The sequence below is a fragment of the Alligator sinensis genome, unplaced genomic scaffold (genome assembly GCF_000455745.1).
Source record: "Alligator sinensis unplaced genomic scaffold, ASM45574v1 scaffold768_5, whole genome shotgun sequence".
Lineage (NCBI taxonomy): Eukaryota > Metazoa > Chordata > Crocodylia > Alligatoridae > Alligator > Alligator sinensis.
In genome coordinates this window covers 1,163,698-1,184,936 of record NW_005841991.1, presented here as the reverse complement: position 1 = coordinate 1,184,936, position 21,239 = coordinate 1,163,698, and the positions used below count along the sequence as shown (strand labels likewise).

The following is a 21,239-nucleotide window of genomic DNA, read 5'->3' as shown; positions in this document are numbered from 1 at the left end:
GTTCAGGGTCAGAAGGGACCTCAGCAGATCATCGAGTCCGACCCCCTGCCCTGGGCAGGAAAGAGTACTGTGGTCAGACAGCCCCGGCCAGTTTGTCCAGTCTCTTCTTAAAGACCCCCAAAGTAGGGGAGAGCACCACCTCCTTTGGAAGCCCATTCCAGATTCTGGTAACCCTTACTGTAAAGAAGTTCTTCCTAATGTCTAGTCTAAATCTGCTCTCTGTCAGTTTGTGGCCGTTGTTTCTAGTTACTCCAAGGAATGCCCTGGTAAACAAAGTATTTCCTATTCCTTGTTGCATTTCCCTTCCTTCCTTCCCCCCCCCCGGTGACAAATTTGTAGATGGCCACCAAATCACCTTTCAGCCTTCTCTTACGGTGGTTAAAGAGTTCTAGGTCCCTCAACCTCTCTTCATAGGATCTATCCTGCAGGCTCCTAATCATATGAGTGGCCTTCCTCTGTACCCTCTCAAGGTTATCCACATCCCTCTTGAAGTGCAGCACCCAAAACTCAATGCAGTATTCCAGCTGCGGCCTTACTAGTGCCACATAGAGGGGAAGTATCACCTTCCTCGACCTGTTCATAATGGTCAAACTGGGGTTGGAGCAACCATGTGCTTCATGCCCTGGCCTGAAATGTGTCTGGAACTGGAGTTGGAGGGTAAGCAGTAGCAGGGGGCAGAGACTGCAGGGAGGCAGGTTGCAGTTCTGACTCTGACCCTGACCTCAGGTTGGAGCCAGAGTTGGAGCCACTGAAGCTTCCTGCCACCCCTCCCACCCCCGTGTCTTGTAATCAAATCCAAGACAAGGGGCTTTTTCCCCCTATGTTAATTGTGGGGGCAGGGGGGCTTCATCTTAGATTCAAGTAAATACGGTAGAGCATAAACATGTTATTATGGTGGATCTTCCTTTTTTAATGCTAATTTGGAAACTTTAGTAGTTTGCAGTGAATTTCACAGTAGAAATTAGCAAATCTGCAGAAATTTCACATGGAGATAAAAGGCATAATTATATTTAACTGTGCTATTTTTATTTAACATCAGGCACTTTTATTGGCTCATGATAAGGTTGCAGAGCAGGAAATGCAGCCGGAGCCAGTGACGGAGGAAAAGATTTATGAGAATGTTGGCCTGTATGGAGGAGAGACGGTTAAAATAGTTCGAATTGAAAAAGCTCGAGATATTCCACTGGTAAGTATTGATACTGTGACAGGCGTTCCCTTTCTCAGGGAAGAAAATAAAGACAGAACTGTCCTTTTTGCTTTTATTCTTCCAGACTCCTTTTGGAAGACGTTGCCCTTACAATGTTTTTCACACCTTTTATAAATGATGGTAAGTATGATGCTTGTTTTCCCACAAATGTGTGAAGCAGGACACAATTTTGTTTTTCTTTGCAGATCACTGTTACTGTTCTGGAACTTGCAGAGACATACTGCTTAGACTTTGATTTGACATTTGTCATTCCTTAAATGATAAATGCTTATAGCTAACAGGGTTTTTGGTTGTAGTAGTGTTGGTCTAAGGATATAGGCAGGTAAGGTTCTTTGAGTAGATGCGATATCTTTTATTAGACCAACTGAGTAGTCAGAAAAAAGTTCTTGGCAAGCTTTCAGGCACAGTCACCCTTCTTGAGGCATAGGGAATCTCTGCTGTTCTGAGACTCCAAGAAATCTGATAGTGGGGTTGAAGTCCTGTACTTTAAAAATGCAAATTTCAACAAGCTTAGGTCACTAGCAGGGGAAGTGCTGTGGGACCAGGAACCGAAGGCGAAAGGTGTGCATGAAAAGTGTGCACGAAAAGTGGTTGTTCCTCAAGGACACGATCCTTGAAGCACAAAGGAAGTCCATTCCCATGTAGAGAAAAGGTAACAGAAGGGCTGGGAAGCCCTGTTGGCTAAACAGGGAAATCATGGTCCTCGTAAGAAAGAAGAAAGAGGCTTATAAACAATGGAAGCTCAGGGCAGGCCCCAAGGAGAACTATTCCACGATGGTCCACATTTGCAGGGAACAGATAAGACAGGCTAAAGCAGCTACCGAACTTAGATAAGCAACAGGAATCAAGAATAATAAGAAGCCCTTCTTCAGGTACATAGGGAACAGGAGAAAAACAAATGCGAGTGTGGGGGCCATTGCTCAACAACTCAGGAGAGCTGGTTACTGGCACCTAGGAGAAAGCTGAACTCCTGAATAACTACTTCACCTCGATCTTTCACTGGACCAAGGGGAAAACAACACCAGGTGAAATACAGGATGAGCACAGTAGGAATAATCATCTTCCTAGTATTGCCGTAGAATTGGTGTATGACCAACTAAAAAATTAGGCATATATAAGTCAGCGGGACCAGGTGATCTTCATCCGAGAGTGCTGAAGGAGCTGCCCAAAGTCGCCCCTGGTGAAACTCTTCCACAACTCGTGGCACTCTGGAGAAGTCCCTGAGGACTGAAAGAGGGCCAGTGTTGTGCCCATTCACAAGAAGGGCAGGAGAGAGGACCTGAGTAACAGGTCAATCAGCCTAATTTCCATTCTAGGGAAAATTCTACAAAAATTCATCAAGGAGTCTATCTGCAATAAGCTTACAGAACGAATTACATGTGCCCCTGCAGGCAGCCGCAGGGGTGTTGGCAGGGGCGGGCTGAGCAGGGAGCTCCCCCAGGTGGCCACCGTGGTGTCGGCAGCAGGGGTGGGTGGCAAGCTCCAACCGGTGGTCAGCGTTCACCTGCAGATACTGCCAGTGGAGGCCAGCGGCGATCAAGGACTGCCCGCAGACACCGCCGGCAGGGGGGAGGGGAGCAGTGAGCAGCAACCGCCTACAGGCACCACTGACAGCATCATCAGCGCTTTTCACAGGGGGTGCACGTACACCCATGTGCACCCCCTACATGTTGCCAGTGTTGCAGAAGGTAAGATTCTGAGTGGCAGCCAGCATAGCTTCATTGCAGGCAGGTCTTGTCTTACCCACCTCATCTCCTGTCACCAGGTAACTTGCCACCTGGACACAAGAGAGCAGGTTGACATTGTATACCTTGACTTCCAAAAGGCCTTTGATCTAGTATCCCATGATGCCCTCACTAGAAAATTGGAGAATTGTGGGCTTAACTCGGAGACAGTCAGGTACATGAGAAACTGGCTGCAGGATAGGACCCAGAGAGTCATAGTGAATGGATCTATCATCCTGGTGAGAAGTAGGCAATGATGTCCTGCAGAGGTCAGTGTTTGGTCCAGTACTTTTCAACATCTTTATTAACAATTTGGATGTGGGGTAAAGAGGTCACTGGCCAGGTTCATGAATGACACCAAGTTATGGGGAAGTGTGGTCACTCTTGAAGATAGCTACAGATACAGGCAGACCTAGACAGGCTAGCAAGTTGGACAGATCAGAATCTGATGAAGTTCAACGTTGCCAGATGTAAAGTGCTCCACCTCAGGACAAGGACCCCAGAACACACCTACAGGCTTGGGGGCACCAAACTGACTAGCACCATGAATGAAAGGGACCTAGGGGGTAATAATAGCCAGCAGTGAATATGAGCTCTCAGTGCGCCAGCAGGGCAAATAATACTCTGGCATGTATCAATCAATGCATCTCCAGCAAAACCAAGGAAGTGATTCTTCCACTCTACTCAGCAATGGTGAGACCCCAGCTGGAGTACTGCATCCAGTTCTGGGCACCACCCTTTAACAAGGAAATGGACAAGCTTGCGAGTTCAGAAAAGAGCCACCTGTATGATCACAGTCTTACATGGCAAGCCATACAAGGAAAGGCTGAGGGATCTGGGACTCTTCATCCTGAAGAAAAGAAGGCTGAGAGGAGACCTGTTAGTAGCTTACTGCTACACTAGGGGAGAACATCAAGGGCTTGATGAGCAACTGTTCACCAGGGCACCTGAAGGGAAAACCAGGAGTAATGGTCACAAACCCCTAGAAGACCGATTCAGGCTCAACATTAGGAAAAACTTCTTCACAGTTAAGGTGTCCAGACTGTGGAATAAACTCCCACCAGAGGTGGTGCAATCACCTGCCCTGGAAATCTTCAAGAGGAGACTGGACGATCACCTTGCTGGGGTCACCTGACCCCCAGTTATCTTTCCTGCTTGGTACAGGGGCTAGACCCAATGATCTTCTGAGGTCCCTTCTGGCCTTATTTCATAGATTCATGGATTGTGAGAGAAGCTAAAGGTGTGGCAGGATGTCAGTGAAAATGTAAATGTTTAGAAATTCGAAAGACAAAAAGTAAAGCAGAGGGTGAAGGGGTGGGGGGGAAGGCTGAAGGGAGACATTACAGTGATAGAATATAAGGTTGAAAAGAGACACTCAGTGAAAAAGAAAGTAGTAGGAGATCAGGAAAACAGGACTGAGAGAAGTTCAAGGTGTGAGAGGATGTAGTGAAAATATAAATGGGTAAAAAAGAGAAACAAAAGGTAAAGCTGGGAAGAGAGGGGGAAGAAAGCATGGGAAAGAAAGGCCAAAGGGAAATATTACAGGGTAAGAGAGCGGCTCTCAATGAAGAAGGAAATAATAGTAAATATAGCTGACATAAATTTTATATATTTGAGCTGCTTTATTCTAAAACTGAAACTTGCGGTAATTACTGTTTACAGTAAAGTCAGTACAATCTCTGGACTGTCCAGTGGGATTGAAGGGAGAGTTCCCTAAGACACTATCTGAAGATACATTGAAATAGAGTTAACTCCTTGCTGTGCCAAGCACTCTCAGCATTTCTATCTCATCTGCTGTTTTTCATCTGCTAAGAAAAGTAAAAAATTTTCTCTGAAAAAATAGTTTCTGTCATATATGTACGGTTGAATTCACTGTCTGTTTATCATAGGTTGCAGAAACGAGTGTATTTTTTTTTTTAATCAAAGCTTTAGCTGTATGCCTCTAAGTTGTTGCTTATTTTCATTTGCAGTTTATACTTGTTTTTATCCAGTGGTTTGAAATATATGCAATAGATATCCAGGAGTTTCTGAACTTACTACGAATTGATTCTTGGTTTGCAATTATTCAGGGTGCTACAGTACGCAATGAAATGGATTCTGTTATCATTAGTCGAATAGTGAAAGGGGGTGCTGCAGAGAAGAGTGGATTGTTACATGAAGGAGATGAAGTTCTGCAAATTAATGGTATTGAAATTCGTGGAAAAGATGTTAATGAAGTTTTTGATTTGTTGGTAAGTTTGTGGTTTTGTTTTTTCCTGTTATAATTTCTGGTCTGAACCTTTAAAATTGCTTCATCTACAAAAAGAATGTTGGATCTGAACTGCATATTTTTAGTTTCTTAGTCATTGACTTGAATGCAAAATATCTCTCCTGGCATCTCTGTTTAAAAAAAAAAAAAAAAATCATCAGAATTCAACCAAGTCATAGGTCTCCAAAAATCACAGTTTAGACATGCTTAATAGCATTTTGATAGGCTATGTCAACATTATTTTATTAAGATTTATCTGCAGAGAACTTTCTCTGTTCTTGGGTGAGTTCTATGAGCAAGTCTTATTTAAAGGATTAAACATTGTATAGTATAATTAAGGTCTGTATCATAATGTATGTGTTCAAAGGGCCAAGTTTTATTTGCAAATTTAATTCTCGCATTTCTGAACTTTTGAGTATCTAATTTTTCAAACTTAACATTTCTTTTAACATTGATTTTTATTCAAATAATATTTTTATGGTGTCTCAAGTCCAAAATTCTTAACAATTATTCACCAGTTAACCCTTACAGTGTGTATGGAAGATAAAGAAATGATTCTTTTAACAAGTAAAGAAACCTGAGACAGATTTAACAACACCTAGGCTGAATGGCAAACCAGTGTCACTCAGGATGTAATTTAAGAATTATATCCATGCTTGGCCCACATTCACTCTTGCGTTACTCTAATTAATGTTGGTTGCTGTCAAACATGCGCCGTTTCTAGAGGAATGAGTAGTATGAACAACCAGACATTCCAGGGTTCCTCCTTATGACAGTCAGAATTTACTCTTTATAGTCCTGGGTCTGTACGGGAATCATTTCAGCCTAAGTGGTGATATGATGCATCCAGTGCATCTCAAGTGTCTTGAAATGTGTGTGCTGTGCAGCCCTACAGACATAGGTGGCTTTATTGGAATTGCTGCTTGAAACAGTTGTGTACATTACTAAGGAGTCTTTTTCATCACAGGCTGACATGCATGGCACTCTGACATTTGTGCTGATTCCCAGTCAACAGAGCAAGCCGCCTCCTGCTAAGGAGACAGTTGTAAGTACTTTATACATAAACTTTAAATTGCTGATAAATGTGACTGTTTGTCTGGTTGGGTTTTTTTTCACCTAATACTCTGCAAAGAACTTTCTGGGTGATTTTACATTGGGAAATAGAAGATACTTAAATTGATTTAGACCAGGGTGTCAAAGACATGGCACACAGGTCAGATCTGGCCTGCAGAGATCCCTTCTTCTTTTATATGTGATGAGGCATGGCTGCAAAAGCCAAGTTGTTTGCCTCCTTTACAACTCCTTTCACATGCGATACTGGAGAGTTTTGCCTTATCTGTGGGCAGGCTCTGAGCTTTTCACTGTTAGCGCTCCTTTTGTGTAAGCCTTCCAGAACTCCTTCAACACAAACATTCTTGGCCTTAAACAGGAGCATTAGTGTCATGCCCTATCTGTGTCATAATATATGCCCAGGCCAGTTCCTTTTTGACAGCCTCTGCAGAAGAAGCACTTTCCTGTGATCAGTCTTTCCTTGTTCTGCAATACTTGATAGCCTATTTTTTGCCTGTCTTTAGCTAAATTCTTTATTAATTTGGCTGATGGGCTTGGGCTTTACATGCATCCGATGTCTTCGTAAGTGTTACCATGCATTTTCTACTTCATCCAGTTTAGGATGCTCTGGTGTTTGGACAACATACTGTTAGCACATAGGTCTGTTTAGTCTCAGCACATCTTAAATTCTTGTTCCAGTTATTTTTGGTATCTCCTTGCTTTTAGTCATCTGAACCTACAGTTCTCTGGTATGTGGGTATTTTGCTAGTCATTTTCTTTAACACTGTATTATGTTTTCCTTAGTTTGCTCTCCTTCTGAGATTCATACACTTTTGCCTGGACAGTTTGACCAGGCCTACCTGGTCAGTGGATGAGTGGTTTCCAAGCTGGCTGATGTTTTCTCAGAAAAGGGAAATACCAGGAACTCAGGAAGATTATCCAAGAGAGTTTAGATTTCATGTCATGTTAACTGTGGATAGTCTTTGGTGTTGAATATGGTGGCAACAGCTGCTGCTTTGGATGAATACTTTCAAGTCATCTTGGCTCCAAGCATCTAACTCCTGCCCAAAGTAGAGAATCAACTTAGGAACCTGCTGTAAGCCAAAGAGAACATGCTTGGGGAGCATGTGAAAATTAGTGTAGTCATACTGGGATCTTTGCACAAAGCCCCAAGGTCGCTGCAGGAGTGGAGAGTCCCGGGGCTTTTCTCCGTTTTTTTTTTTTTTTTCTTTCTTAAAGGGCCAGAGCCACAGTGGGCGAGGTAGCCATGCAGGGGCTGTGGGTGGGGGGGCGGTTAGGAGGCTAATATAGAGCCCCCCATGCAGCATAGGGCAGTGGGGGGGCAGCAGGGATGTTCCCTCTGCACCGCCCAGCAGCACCCAGTAAGTACCGGGACTTTTCTTTAAAGGGCCGGGAGCTGAATTGGGCGGGGCAGACATGGGGGGTCGGGGGAAGCTTCAAATCAAATCTTTTCCAAAGATTTAGAGAGCTTCAAATCGATTCGGACCTTTTAATTGGTCCCCTGATACGATTTGGATTCAGAGATTCAGCCACTGAATCGGGCCGAATCTCCTCCAAATCGAATCACCATCCAAAGCTTCACACAGCCTTACTTCTTACCCTCATTTCCAGTTTCGGAACTTGCCCCAAACTGGCCACACCATATTTTTACCATAGTGTCTGTCTAATGTTCCTTTCTCTATGCAGATGAAATTATTCATTGCAATGTTTCACTTCATTATTTACTAGAGTTAGATGCTGCTCTTTCCAAAAGAGGCCCATGGTGGCTCTTTGTCAGACTCGAGATTGAATAATGAAATTTCAGCTTGCTATGTTTTTTTTTTTATTGCGTTTGTTCCTTGGACCCCTTGCAACCAGTAGGAACAAACATTTTGGGAAAATTAATTCTTGGAACTCTCATACGTTTTTTGCTTTTATTTTTGTATCTCTTGTTTCCTAGATACACGTGAAAGCACATTTTGATTATGATCCTTCTGATGACCCATACGTCCCTTGCCGAGAATTGGGCCTGTCTTTTCAAAAGGGAGACATACTCCATGTGATCAGTCAGGAAGATCCAAACTGGTGGCAGGCCTACAGAGATGGAGATGAAGACAATCAGCCTTTGGCAGGCCTTATCCCGGGTAAAATGCAGCATGATTGAAAATCTAGATCTACAGAGATTTTGGAGTATCCTGAGAGACCAGCATTTTTAGACAGTCAGATATTCTGAACTGGGACTGGTTAAATGTCTGTTTGTCATTCAAACCTTTTTTTGAGCAAAAAACACCAACTTTGATTTTTTTGTTACTTTCATAGTCAATAACAGTTGCCTTTTCAAAAAGTAGATTTTAATTGTTTTTACAAACGAGTGTCCATGGGAGTAGACATTAGCCAGATACTTGCTCATTTCAGCAGAAAGCAGCCTCTAATTTTTCCCCTCTTCCAAGAGTTCAGAATTCCCTCTGCTGGTTGCTTCTTTAGCAGCACTGCACTTTAACAATAGTTTACTCTGCCTTTATTTGGAAGAGCAAATTTAGACTAGCTAAATGATGAAAAAAAAGCAGATGATATTCTCCTTTGACTGACCTCTGCGTGAACCCAGTTTGACTCTCAAGTCATGGCTGATTTTGTAGCACTGGAATATAGTAAGCATTTTTTTTATATGCAAACTGGGCATATTTAATATAGAGCTATTTGAGAACTGAAGCCTCAAAATGCCTCTTTATAATCAGGTTTCAACACAGAACTTCTCAGATTGGTACTTTTTGAGGGGTATGAGTTTGGATCACTACAGAAAACACTACAATTTTCTGAGTAACTTTCTTCTGAAAGTGTCTGCATGGTATTTCCCAAATAATTGAATCTTACCATTTAAGAATCATAGAAGTAAATAACCTTACTTCCAATATTGTACATTTTAGACAATACTATTTTAGTTGTTTCATGCAAATTCATCTTGTTTTTATTTTAATTTTGAAAATTTATCTTAATACTTCATTTATCATGAAACTGAAGCCATAGAATGTTGTTTGCCATAAACCCCATAAAATTTAAAGTTTTCTGAATTTATTATCATACACCATGTCCTATTTGAGACTTGTCAGGTTTGGAGGTATGATAACAGTAGTGAAATTGAGATGTGATTCTTAAAAGAAAATTGGTATTTTACTTGTCAATAGAAATAAGTATGGCTTCCCATTTTAACTGCTGTTGTACATTTTTTTTTTTTTATTCGTGAAGGAAAGAGCTTTCAGCAGCAAAGAGAAGCAATGAAGCAAACTATAGAAGAAGACAAGGAGCCAGAAAAACCAGGTTTGGAAGTACACACTCTAAATCAGGGGTGGCCAACCTGTGGCACAAGCAGCTTGTGTATGTGGCACAAAGCAGATAGTAGATAGGACAGGGAGCAGAAAGCAGAGCAGTAGATTGGGTTGGGGAAGGGAATCAGAATGGCATTTGTGGCACACCTACCTGAAAGGTTGGACCCCACTAAACAAAAAACTCTGACTGTGATGTCTGGAGCCTTGTCTAGATTGAGATTTATAGGGAATTCTCTCCCTGTTGATCTTGTAGAGGTGGGATAATTCTCTGAAATTCTTGTTTTAGGTAAAGATTTGGGGTGTCAGCTGGTTTATGTTCTCATAGCTAAGCAGATGCTGAAATTATTCAGGAATGCTTAGAGGTTGACCCTCAGTATTTCTAAACTGAATTGATTCTACTCTTTCTGGTTTGAAGATCAGGACTGCAATAGTAAGAGACAAGTTTTAAAAGAAAACTTCTAAAAATCTACATATTCCACCTGTGATCACCTTAATTAGACAAAATTGGGTGAAAGCCAAGTCAATTCAACCATCAAAAGATGATTGTAACAACTGCCCTACATGAAGGGGCAGGGAGTTTAAGAATATTAGAGAGATCAAATAATACAAGTTTATAGATAGTTGAGGCACAAAACAAGAGTCAAGAGTTTTTTAATAGTAGGAAATGTAAAGGATTTTGGAAATGGGGAGGATAAGCAACAGGTTTTGTTGGATATATTGGTTAAGGGAGAAAAATGTGTTAGAAAACTGCATGTTGTGGTCGGTGTTAGTATTGGATTTTTTTTAGAGATACAAGAATAAGTTTTATGTATCAAATCACAGAAAGGACAGAAAGGATATCTTATTTCTTAATTAAATATTAACTGCATAAGAGATTTGAAAAACAGAATGTATGCTTTTACTTTTTAGGTATGCAGGGAGAGAAAATGCTTTTTTTTTATTTATAGAAATGTGACTTGTGATTTTATTTTAACCAGGAAAGCTCTGGTGTGCAAAGAAAAATAAAAAGAAACGGAAAAAGGTTCTGTACAATGCCAATAAAAATGATGGTAAGTAGCCACCTTGACATGAAGTGTTTACCATTGCAGAACAACTACAGAAAAATCGTGGCATGATGTATAATTTTGGTGTAAAATGGAGGTTGTTTGGAATTATCTAATAAAGTGTCCTGGACAGTCAGTTATGACAAACCAATCTATTATAGCATCTATAAAGTTGGTCTCTGTTATTCCTAATGTAGTAATCATTTCAAAGTCAATAGATGAGAATGAAACCATGCTTCCAGAAACAATTTCTTATAGTTAAGTTTATACTGTATTCCTGCAAAGGACTTTGGAATTTATGGTATACATTTATGTGGAGCAAAATCTGATAAAAATTCACATTATTGTCTATAATTATTAAGATCAGGAAATAATTGCCAAATGAAGATGTCTTTTGTGTTTTGCTGTAAATGTAGTAGGCTTATCAAGAAACCCAGAGGTTTCCCAACCACCAGGCCCAGTACCGGGCCACGAAGGGTTGGCCGCTGGGTCATGGCACAAGCGCCCCACTCAGACCCCTGTCTGTCAACCTGGGCAAGGGGCTTCTGCCGCTGGCAGTCTTGCGGGGTTAAAGCTGGGCAGTGGGGCAGCCCCGGGAGGGAGGCAGCTGGCTCCATGCACCCCATCCCACTCCTGCTGGTCCACAATATAAAAAAGGTTGGGAACCACTGAGTAAACCTGTTGCCTGGCTTGTGCCATTACTTGTCAATTGGGCCTGGTAATAGAGTGGCGGCAGCACTCTTCCTTACCACAAGGATAGAAATTGCTACACACAAACAAATCTGAACAGATAAACAGAGTGGAGGTGAATTGATTCAGATGTTAGCCAGAGGGCTGGTACAGTTCTCTCAGGCTCCTGGCGCACACTCATTTAGCAGTGTAACAGGATCTGATCACCAACTCCAGCAATCACACATCCTACCATGCCATACATGCATGGCAGGAGGCATAGTTTTTGGATCAGGGATCAGATTCCAGTCATGCCCTTTCTACTTGCTAGTGCAAGGGAACCCAGGATCATGATCCTGGGCTCCCCCTGCACTGACAGGTTGAAAGCCAGGTGCTCACAACTTCACATGTGAGACTGTGGGTGGGCACCTCTGTGCCCTGTGAAGGCAAGAGGAGGGAGCCAATTGGCTTCCCCCAACACAGAAAGTTTAAGACCAGCACCCACAGTCCCACATGCAGGCTCTAAGAGCTGCTGGGGACCTGGGGCTGATGCCAGTAATCAGCTGATTGTTGGCCCATAGCAGGTTCAAGACCCAGGGCAATCGGGCTGGGGCTGACAGTCAGCTGAATGTCAGCCCAGGCACCAGAAAGTCCTGGGGTTTTAGAAAAACCTGTGGTTTTCAGACATCCCAATGTCCCCGGACATCTAAAAACTGTGTGCAGCCCAACTCCTCTCAACCCAGCATTTTAAATGCCTTGTCCCACAGCCTCTGTGGGTACTGCAGGGCAAAGCCAGAAATGCTGCCAGGCATAGTGGTTGCCAGGTCCCCCCTGCAAGGGAACCTTGCAACCCACTCCCCTAGCAGCCCATTTTGGCATTGGGACCAGGGCTGTCCCAGTCCCCATGCCAATTCCTGTCCTGATGCTAATGCTGATAATCAGCTGATTGTTAGCATTGGGACAGGAGCATGCTACACATTCAATTTATGGTACCATACAAACGAGCCACAAAGATGTTCCACATATGGAACATCTTTCGTGGCTGATTTGTCACTTTATGGTGCCATAAATTGGCTGAACGTGTAGCACTGTTACTAACATGTTAATCGCACCAGAAGTGTAATATGTGCCGGGGACCTCAGACTCAAGCATACAAAAGGCACATACAGTGAGAGGGGAAGAAAGAATGGGTTTCCTTAAGCCCATTATAGCAAGGAAACTTGTGGCAGACAGTGCTGCTGTAATGCAGCAATAGCATCAGCTGTGATAGTGCCTTATAACATTTTCACATTTTTTTTTCCTTTTCTCTGAAGATTATGACAATGAGGAGATTTTGACTTATGAAGAAATGTCACTGTATCACCAGCCAGCAAATAGGAAAAGGCCTATTGTTCTGATTGGTCCACAGAACTGTGGCCAGAATGAACTGCGCCAGAGATTAATGAATAATGAAGCAGATCGTTTTGCAGCTGCAGTTCCTCGTAAGTCTACAGGGTGTAGTGTAACCCCTAACTACTGTAATCTGCAACTAAATAGTCTCAGGCTGACAGGCAAGGTTAGGAATTTTGCAAGCTGGACTGAGTAAAGTTAGCACTTGCTAAACAAAAAATAGTAAAGAAACAGTGAAGAGAAATCTTCTGAAAGAGAATGGCTTTGGTGAATCTGTTATTGACCTTAATGTCTCAATAAAATGTTAAAGGAATGCTGGAGCAAGTCCATGTTTATCAGATGGGACATAACATTAGGATCACATGCCCTCATTTAAAAAAATTTAAAAAGGCGCATTTCCCAGAACTACTCTTAACCTAGGTGTCTGGGCTAAATTCCAATTAAAGTAACTGTACTGTGCCTTCTTTAATTTCCCCTGGAGTTTCCATTGAATATATAATTTATGACATAGTGGAGGATACCACAGTATTTCTTCATTCTGTTGGTTTTCAGCCAAATGCAGCTGTATGAGTGAAGTGATTTCTTTTCTAGTTGGTAAAGTGTTTTTGGCTCCTCTGGGTGACAAACTCCACCTGTGAGATTGGTCTGCAAATTCAGCAGGTGTATATGCCCAGAGATATCACTGGAGATATCATTGTTGAAAAGAAAATATGTGCCTGTAAGTAGGTTGGCTAGCTTTCTGGCTTCTGCAGGCAGCTTTTGCTTCCTGAGGAGCTCCTCAGCTAGTCCTCCCACTAAAACACAGTCCTTAAGCAGCAAAACAAGGAAACAAAACTGAGCCACTCTGCACTGTCCCAGGCACTAGGAGGGTAGCCCTTGGCCTTTGCCCAGCACAACAGCCTTGGTCTCTCCTGGTAGCAAGCTTTTTTGCTGACAACTTACTTCTTCCTCCCTCCCTTCCAGTCTGGGAGCTTTTTAACACTCCTAGCAGAACACTCCCTGTCTGTGGGTCATTTGGATAGGCAAGCTATCTCAAAAGGTTCGCCTGTTTCCTCTTACAGGGATAGACCGCCCTGTTACACTGGCCATTTTTCCCCACTGGATAGTGCACAGTAATGTAGTACAAAAAAAAACAGTTTTACTCCAAAGCTATTTGGAATTTCAGAAGTACACTTTTTTCATAATTCCTTTTTGGTTCTTATTTTCAGATACCACTCGGAGCAGGCGAGAGAATGAAGTAGCTGGCCGTGATTACCACTTTATTTCAAGGCAGGCATTTGAGAATGATATAGCTGCAGGGAAATTTATTGAATATGGAGAATTTGAGAAGAATCTTTATGGTACCAGCATAGATTCTGTGCGGCAAGTAATCAACTCTGGCAAGATATGCCTTTTAAATCTTCATACCCAGGTACACCAAGAGCTGTTATTGCACATTGTTGGATTTTTTGGCCGGTGTTGTAAAAACTGAAAATATAAAAGTGCTGTGAAGGCATATGAAAGAACTATATTTGGTACAAGTAATTCTGCACTGGTGACCTGTGTGAAATGAACTCAGTTTATTAGCCCATGTATGTTCAGTCTTTTTAGACTGTGAGGGGCCCTTCTAACAAGGTATTTGGTAGTCAGGAAACAGGGAACTGATATCCACAGCCTGATCTGTGGATAGGGGAGCTTCAGTCTCCAGAACACTGCCCTTCTTGCCCTTTTCCTCAGAGTTCTGTTACTCTCTGGAGTCTAAAGTAGTTTAGGGCTATACTTCACAACCTCAGCTCTCAGTGTTGTAAGGTAGTGCCTAGGCAGTTCCTACTTGGCAGAGCTACAGATGGATTAAATGCACCAATGTTCTTTTTTTTTTAACTTTATATATTAACATCCAACTTGCCAAGTCACAAATTTTACATTTAAAATGCATCCAATCCCCTAAAATATATAAAGGCAAATATCTATCTTCCATTGCTTGTGCTCCCTTAAGAACTTTAGTGACAGGCATCTCCCGTTTAGCACTCTTAACTGGTCCCTGAAAAGCGTTAAGCGAAATGAGCATTAAGTGAAACTGAAAATATTTGATGATCCAAGATGGCAACTGCAAGTGTTTTTAATGACCCAAGACGATGACTGCGAACATTATAATGAAACTCATTGAGTGCTAAGTGAAATCAGGCATCAATTTAAAATGAGTGTTATAGCAAAATAGAGCTAAGTGAAACAGCATTAAGCAGGGGTTGCCTGTACTGGTAACTTGTTAGTCTGTGATACCTTAAAATTATAGTGCATACTTGGAGAACAACGTGCATCAACAAACCCCATGTTATATAACGAGCCTTTCTGCCACAGTCCAATGGAGGGCCATGAGTCAGAACTACACTGCTGTCATTGTAGAACATAGGATTCGCTAGTCATGAACCAGAACCCCTTTGTGTTAGATACTGTACAAATGTGATGGCCCTTGCTCCAAAGAGTTTGCAGATGAAGACTTAGGGATCTATGGAATGATTAAATAACTCAAGGAAGGGGAAATTAATTTAAAATGACAGAGAATTTTGATTAGAAAAGTAGCTCTCTCTCTTGACTGGTAATACTGGTTGCTATAAGTAATGTATATTTTTTCAGTCATTTACCAGACTCTTTTTTAATATAGTTACAGTAGACAGAACTGGTAATTTTTAAATAGCATGAAGAATTGCACTCTTTTATTTAACAATTTTGGACAAAAGCAAAAAAGATATGTCAGTGAATTTTATTCATACAATTTTGTTATTATGTCAGTGTTATTTTACACAGTTACTCAGTATTTGTTAAATGTGTCTTAAATTGGTGTTCCTTGAACTAATTAAGTATGAACAAAGAAAAATCACAACTGTGTAAATTACCAAACAATAACTGTTTCTGTTGTTTCTTGTTTTAAAAACATATACATGTGAAGAGCTTTTATATCTGCTTTAACTGTTTTAAAAGGTCATCATTTATGTTTAGCATCAGTCCCAAAATGTGTGTGCACGTACACACCATTCCACAGAAATGTAAGGGATGGGAAGAACTCAAAACAAGTAACAAAGGTTAATAAAGTCAACTTCATAATATGTTATGAGCCTGATAAGTAATCTCACTTTGCAGATCAAGAAACTAAGTCACAGAAGCCTTTTGAGCGCCAGTAGTAGAATCCATTTCTCCTGACTCAGTGTCCTTTGCTCTTTTCATATAACTATGCAAAATGAATGTTTGATATGCTACTAATGAACCTGTTTTGCCTTGGAAATAGTATATAACCTTAAACAGAAAAAAAAAGTTAGTCATTATTTAAGTATGAATTTTTTAAGCACATGATGGAACACACCTTACAACTGAGAACTAGATGTGGAAAAACTGCAGACGTAGCTTCAGGTTATTTTTTTGTATTAAAGACTTGAAAAATGTAAATTTCAGTCAGTCTATTGACATGTTTCAGTTCTGCCAAATTTATTTTGGTCAGGACTGTTCTTATCTTGCTAAAAGGAACATTCTTGAACAAGAATAAATATTGGAGTTCCCTAAGGGTGAAAATACCCATCACATAAGAAATGGTAAATAGCAGTAAAGTCAGTGATAATTAGGGGCATCATGTTGCCAAGCAAGAATGTAGCTATTAGTGAATGCTACACATAAAAATAAATTCTCAAAATTCATAGCCAGGTATATTAGCAGTAGAATTATATTAACATTTGATAATATTATATGAACTAGGTGTCATTGCCCACTTTTCCTTTAGAAACTTAGTTAATAGTATTTATTTTTTAAATAATAAACAGCACAAATGTGTTTTTTCCTTCAGTCATTGAAGACCCTACGCAACTCTGACTTGAAGCCATATATTATCTTTATTGCACCACCTTCACAAGAGCGGCTACGTGCATTATTGGCCAAAGAGGGTAAAAATCCTAAGGTAATGAACAGTAGTAATTTAAATATTTATTACAAAGCAGTTTGGGGCTTTGTTGGCAAGTGTGGAGCTGAGTTTTTCAGCACAACTTCAAAAGAATTCAGCATAAAACTATTGCTCATCATTATCTAAAACATATATGAAAATTTGTGGTAACCAAGAGAATTATATTGTAAATATCTGTTGCAGTGGAAAGGTTAGACTTACTGAAATAAGCAGGAAGGTCAAAGGTCCACTTGAGCCTGTAGTCCCTTTGAGCTAGTTTTGTTAAGGCACATCAGTTTCTGCAGCCAACAGCACAGAAGGTTAGCGTTGGTTCAGGCTGCCTTTGATTCCCCAGTCTGAATTACCCAGTTCCCATCAACAGCTGGGTCAGTTGGAGGTGGTCTTTGGCATCAGTCCAGAGCAGGACTTGGATTTGCATTTCATGAAGCCATAATGAGATACACTAACCACTCTGCCACCACACTTCTCAGTGAGACCATGCTGTCTAGGAACTCCTCGTTGACTATGCATCTGAGGGTGAAGTTACACATCACACTTAGACCATACTAAGAACCCTTAAAACAGGAGCCTCCACATACCAAAGCTTGTTAACCTGTGCTGAGCGCCCTCTGAGCATCTCAGTTACGCCACTTCAGGCAAGGATTAACTCTGGGCTGTGCTACCTAGTTCACGTTAGGGTAACTTCAGTCCGCTCCATGGAGATAAAGTAAGTAATCTGTAGTCCTCCAGCATCCGAGGATGCACTGCTTCCAGTCTCCCCCAACTCCCAGAGCAGGGATAGAGACCAGCTGACCTGGCTCCTAGCCATGCCTCTGCTTTCCAGCCATCTAGTGGCAAGTCAGAGCTGTGCAGGTAAGAAAAAGTATTAACCCCAAATGTGCAACTGCTCACAGCAATTTCTGACTTCAACACTGCTTAACATTCCACAGATTTAGTATGATCCAAGTGTAATCTGTACCTCCATACTTATATGGGACAGAGAATCCAAGTGGCCAGCTTAATATTTCTACAGCTGATATATCTTTTTTCTGTCATTTTCCTTCAGTAATAGAAATCTAAATCAAAACAAGAAACTGAGTATTGTACTATCTCATTCTCTGCCCACTGTTCTGCATCACTTGATGGCATCACTTGATGGCAGTGACTTTCTTTGGAGCCTAAACATCTGCCTTTTACCCTGGGTTCAGTTCCTGTTTTAGTTCTTTCATCCTTCCAGGCAAAGGGGTCATGCTTTTAGGTATTTAACGCCAGAGCTGTAGGTGAGCCACCATTTAAAAATATTTGGAAATGTGGTAAGCAGGCTTTAGCTACAGCTTTTGTGCTCAAAAACAAGCAAAGCAATAGAAGCAGAAATTCAAATTTTACCATAGCTAATAAAGGGCAGGTATTGATTGATACTTCAGTTCTAACCAGTTGTCTTTCCTTCTCTTCCCTCTTGTCTTTTTTTTGCAAATCTTAGGCTCCTATTTATGATTGTATATACCCCAAATATGCCTCAAAATGCCACATCATATCTGAATTGCAGAAGTAACTCACTGAACAAACAGATAGGATGCTATTTTTGCATTATTCAAACATTTGAAAGTGTCTGTAGCTTGTGGTAAGACAAATATACTTTCCTTTGGATCTTTGTTTCAGGAACTTTACTACTACATACCACATCAGCCATTGAAAAGACATTCTAGTCCATTCAGTCTGAACTCAAGCTACAATAGAAAATGCTAGTGCATGCCACTGCACAAAGGGATCAGTATGTGGTACACCAGTTGCATAACAACATGACATTCCTGAATGAAAATTAGGGAGCAAACTGTGGCTAAGCCAAGGCTTAGTATTTTATAGGCAGTCTATTGTGTTTTTTGAAATCTGATGTCAAATTCAGATTATCGTAGGACTGCCTCTATTATTTATTTTAATACCTCTTTTTGTTTAATTTTAAATAATAAAAGTTACACAAAATATAAAGGAAATAAATAGTTTCAATTATAAGTATTTGGAGATGTTGCAAGCACAATCGCTGTGCTAAATGTTTGACCCTGAGTGGAAAGAATTCTGACTTATTTAAACAATTATTCTCCTGTTCACAATCCAGACTGGTTTGCTTTGTGATTGGACTCTGTCTGGTGGACATTTCAGGACAAAGTTAGTGAAAGAGCTCATTTGAACAACATGAATTGTAGTAGAATTGAATGCAAGTCGCACATTGTGGAACAATGAACAAATTGACAAGAGGAGCATCTATTCTGCAATATAGTGGCAATGAAAGGAATTTAAGAACCATGATGAATAACCAGTGGACCAAAAGCATAAGCATCTGTAGACATGTCTGAAGTGAACATAAGCATAAGCGTTTTTCCACATAAGCAGAAAAATGCCAAGTAGGAAGATTATATCAGCTATTTATACAGAAATAGTGGAACCATTACTGAACCATTGTGATCAGTTCTGGTGTCCACACTTCAAAAAGGATGTTGAAAAATTGGAGAGCATTCAGACAGGAGAATTAACAGCTGAAGATCTGGAGGCATATCAGAGAGTGGCCAAAACTCAAACTAAGTATTTTATCCAAGAGAAGGTTAAAAAAGAAGTGCCTTCATAATGGAGTATGAGTACATACATGGGGAAGTGCTTTCTGATGGTAGATAGCTCTTTAATCAGCAGAAAAAGGCTTGTTCTGGATTTTCCATTCCTTGTAATCTTTAAGTCAAAACTGTATTCTTAAGAGATCTTAAGCTGAAGTAGAGGTTATGAATTCAATGCAGGAATTAGTGGATATGGTTCTGTGGTCCAGGTTCTACAGGAGGCCAAACCAGGTCATACTGTAATCTATAAAAGACCCTTTTAACACCCTATAAAAGAGATTGGTGTGATATTTTTAGTCGAGTTTTAATAACAGTAGAAAAAGGGGAGATTAGCCCAAAAAAGGCTTTTGGTTTGAAATGTCTTACAGATCTGTTTCTCTAGGCTCTTCCTCTCTATTCACTCTTTATTCTATTGTTGTTTCCTTTCCCTTGGTACTTTTTTTGTAAATCAAGAAGACATCCTCTGAGTAGTGATAATACATTTATTTTATGTTTGAGCAAGGTTTTCGAAACATTTTGAAAGATTTTATGTATCTAGTTGAACACACGCATACAAGAGCTGCATATAGGCATATAACAGTCTGGCCCTCTGTTTCAAAGGTATATGAAGAAGATGCTTTTGGATTTCCCACAGTTTAAACACAACTGAGTCTATCACAGAGATAAGGGAGTAAATTTTTCACTTGGCACCTAAATACCACTCAGAAAGTACCCTGATGAAAGTTTGCGCCAGGTACCTTCAGGGATATTTGTTTAAATAATGAATATGTTTTCAATGTACGTTTTTCAGAATTAAGAAAAAGGATATTACTTGACCTTCCATGGGAAGTTTTTATGTTCCAGCAGGGTTTCGAAATGGTTGTATAAGATCTCAACAGATCCATACCGGACTGTTTCACCAAGCCAGAAGTTAGATCTCTAAAATAGAATAAGACTTGGAGACTTGATGAGGGAACCTGAAAGCTAAGAGAAAAGCTTTCCAATAGTTACTGGGTACTTTTAAGCACATATATTTCATAGACATTAGGGCTGGAAAGGACCTTGTGAGATCATCGGGTCCAGCCCCAACGCAAGGGGCAGGAAGTCAGCTGAGGTCAGATCACCCCAGCAAGATAAGCATCCAAGGAGGTTGCCCCCTTCCCTCCTTTCTGCTCCATGTGTCATTGGGTTTCTAAGCCTCCCCCAGAGGTGCTGGCTGCAGCCCAGGCTAGGGAAGGGGGCTGAGCTGTGCCAGTGCTTCTGCTGCTTAGCACCCCCTGTGATGGCATGGTAGACATGGATGAGAGCTGGCAGGGCTTCATCAGGACCATGTGAGCCTTTGGTCCTCTCTGAATGTGACCCCAATGAAGAAGCACATCAGGCAACATTACCAGCCAGGAAGGCCTCACGGATGGACTTTTTTGGGACAGAGGCTTTGTAGCAGCTCCTTGTCAGCCTGGCTGGTTTCAACCACCGAGCTACCAACAGGAAGCCTGGGATGGCCCTGCAAAATGCTGCTAGCATAGAAATGTGTATTGTAAAGCTAATTCAGTTTGGTTCTTCACTTTTAATGTTAGTGAATAATCTTCAGCTAGACTATACTGGAAGCACTTTGCCTGTATAATTATGCCCGTAATACTGTATGGCAAAGCAATCCCATTATGAATACATCTACCAACAAGAGTCTTGCCAGTATAACTGTATCATACCAGGGACTTTTGCTAGCCAAGCTACACCAGTCCAAGGGTCACTCATTTCACCGGTGATCAACCAAACCAGGAAACATATGTTGATTTTAAAATTCTGTTGTTTGTTGTCATTTACTTTCCCTCATAATTAATCTTGTTTCCCACTGTTTTTGCATTTTTTTAATTGGCAAATATTGCATATTCGCTAATAGGTTGAGATGCAAGTCTGCTTGATGTTGCAGGCTAAGCCCATTGAGGGTAAGAGCTTGCTTAGGTGCTACAGAAAGTAATGTAGGAAGGATTCACTACACAGCACTCTTCCATTGACCCGGTCTGGTATGAGGTACTGAACGTGACCCTTGAAGCATTAGAAATGCTAATGCTAGAAAATGTTTTTGTCAGATTCAGATTC

The 21,239-nt window shown here is 41.1% G+C and overlaps 1 protein-coding gene across 4 annotated transcripts in view; it reads left to right on the top strand.

Annotated features, from left to right (window-relative positions):
- The window catches only part of MPP5 (membrane palmitoylated protein 5), a 68,033-nt gene that overhangs the window by 43,398 nt on the left and 3,396 nt on the right, over positions 1 to 21,239 (top strand). For all 4 annotated transcript variants that reach the window (XM_025201368.1, XM_006021403.3, XM_006021402.3 and 1 more), the window contains 9 exons: positions 1,040 to 1,186; positions 5,001 to 5,162; positions 6,147 to 6,224; positions 8,190 to 8,373; positions 9,473 to 9,544; positions 10,530 to 10,601; positions 12,578 to 12,745; positions 13,862 to 14,064; positions 16,465 to 16,575. In XM_025201368.1, the coding sequence (XP_025057153.1) occupies positions 1,040 to 1,186; positions 5,001 to 5,162; positions 6,147 to 6,224; positions 8,190 to 8,373; positions 9,473 to 9,544; positions 10,530 to 10,601; positions 12,578 to 12,745; positions 13,862 to 14,064; positions 16,465 to 16,575 (1,197 nt within the window). The remainder of the gene's footprint in view (positions 1 to 1,039; positions 1,187 to 5,000; positions 5,163 to 6,146; positions 6,225 to 8,189; positions 8,374 to 9,472; positions 9,545 to 10,529; positions 10,602 to 12,577; positions 12,746 to 13,861; positions 14,065 to 16,464; positions 16,576 to 21,239) is intronic.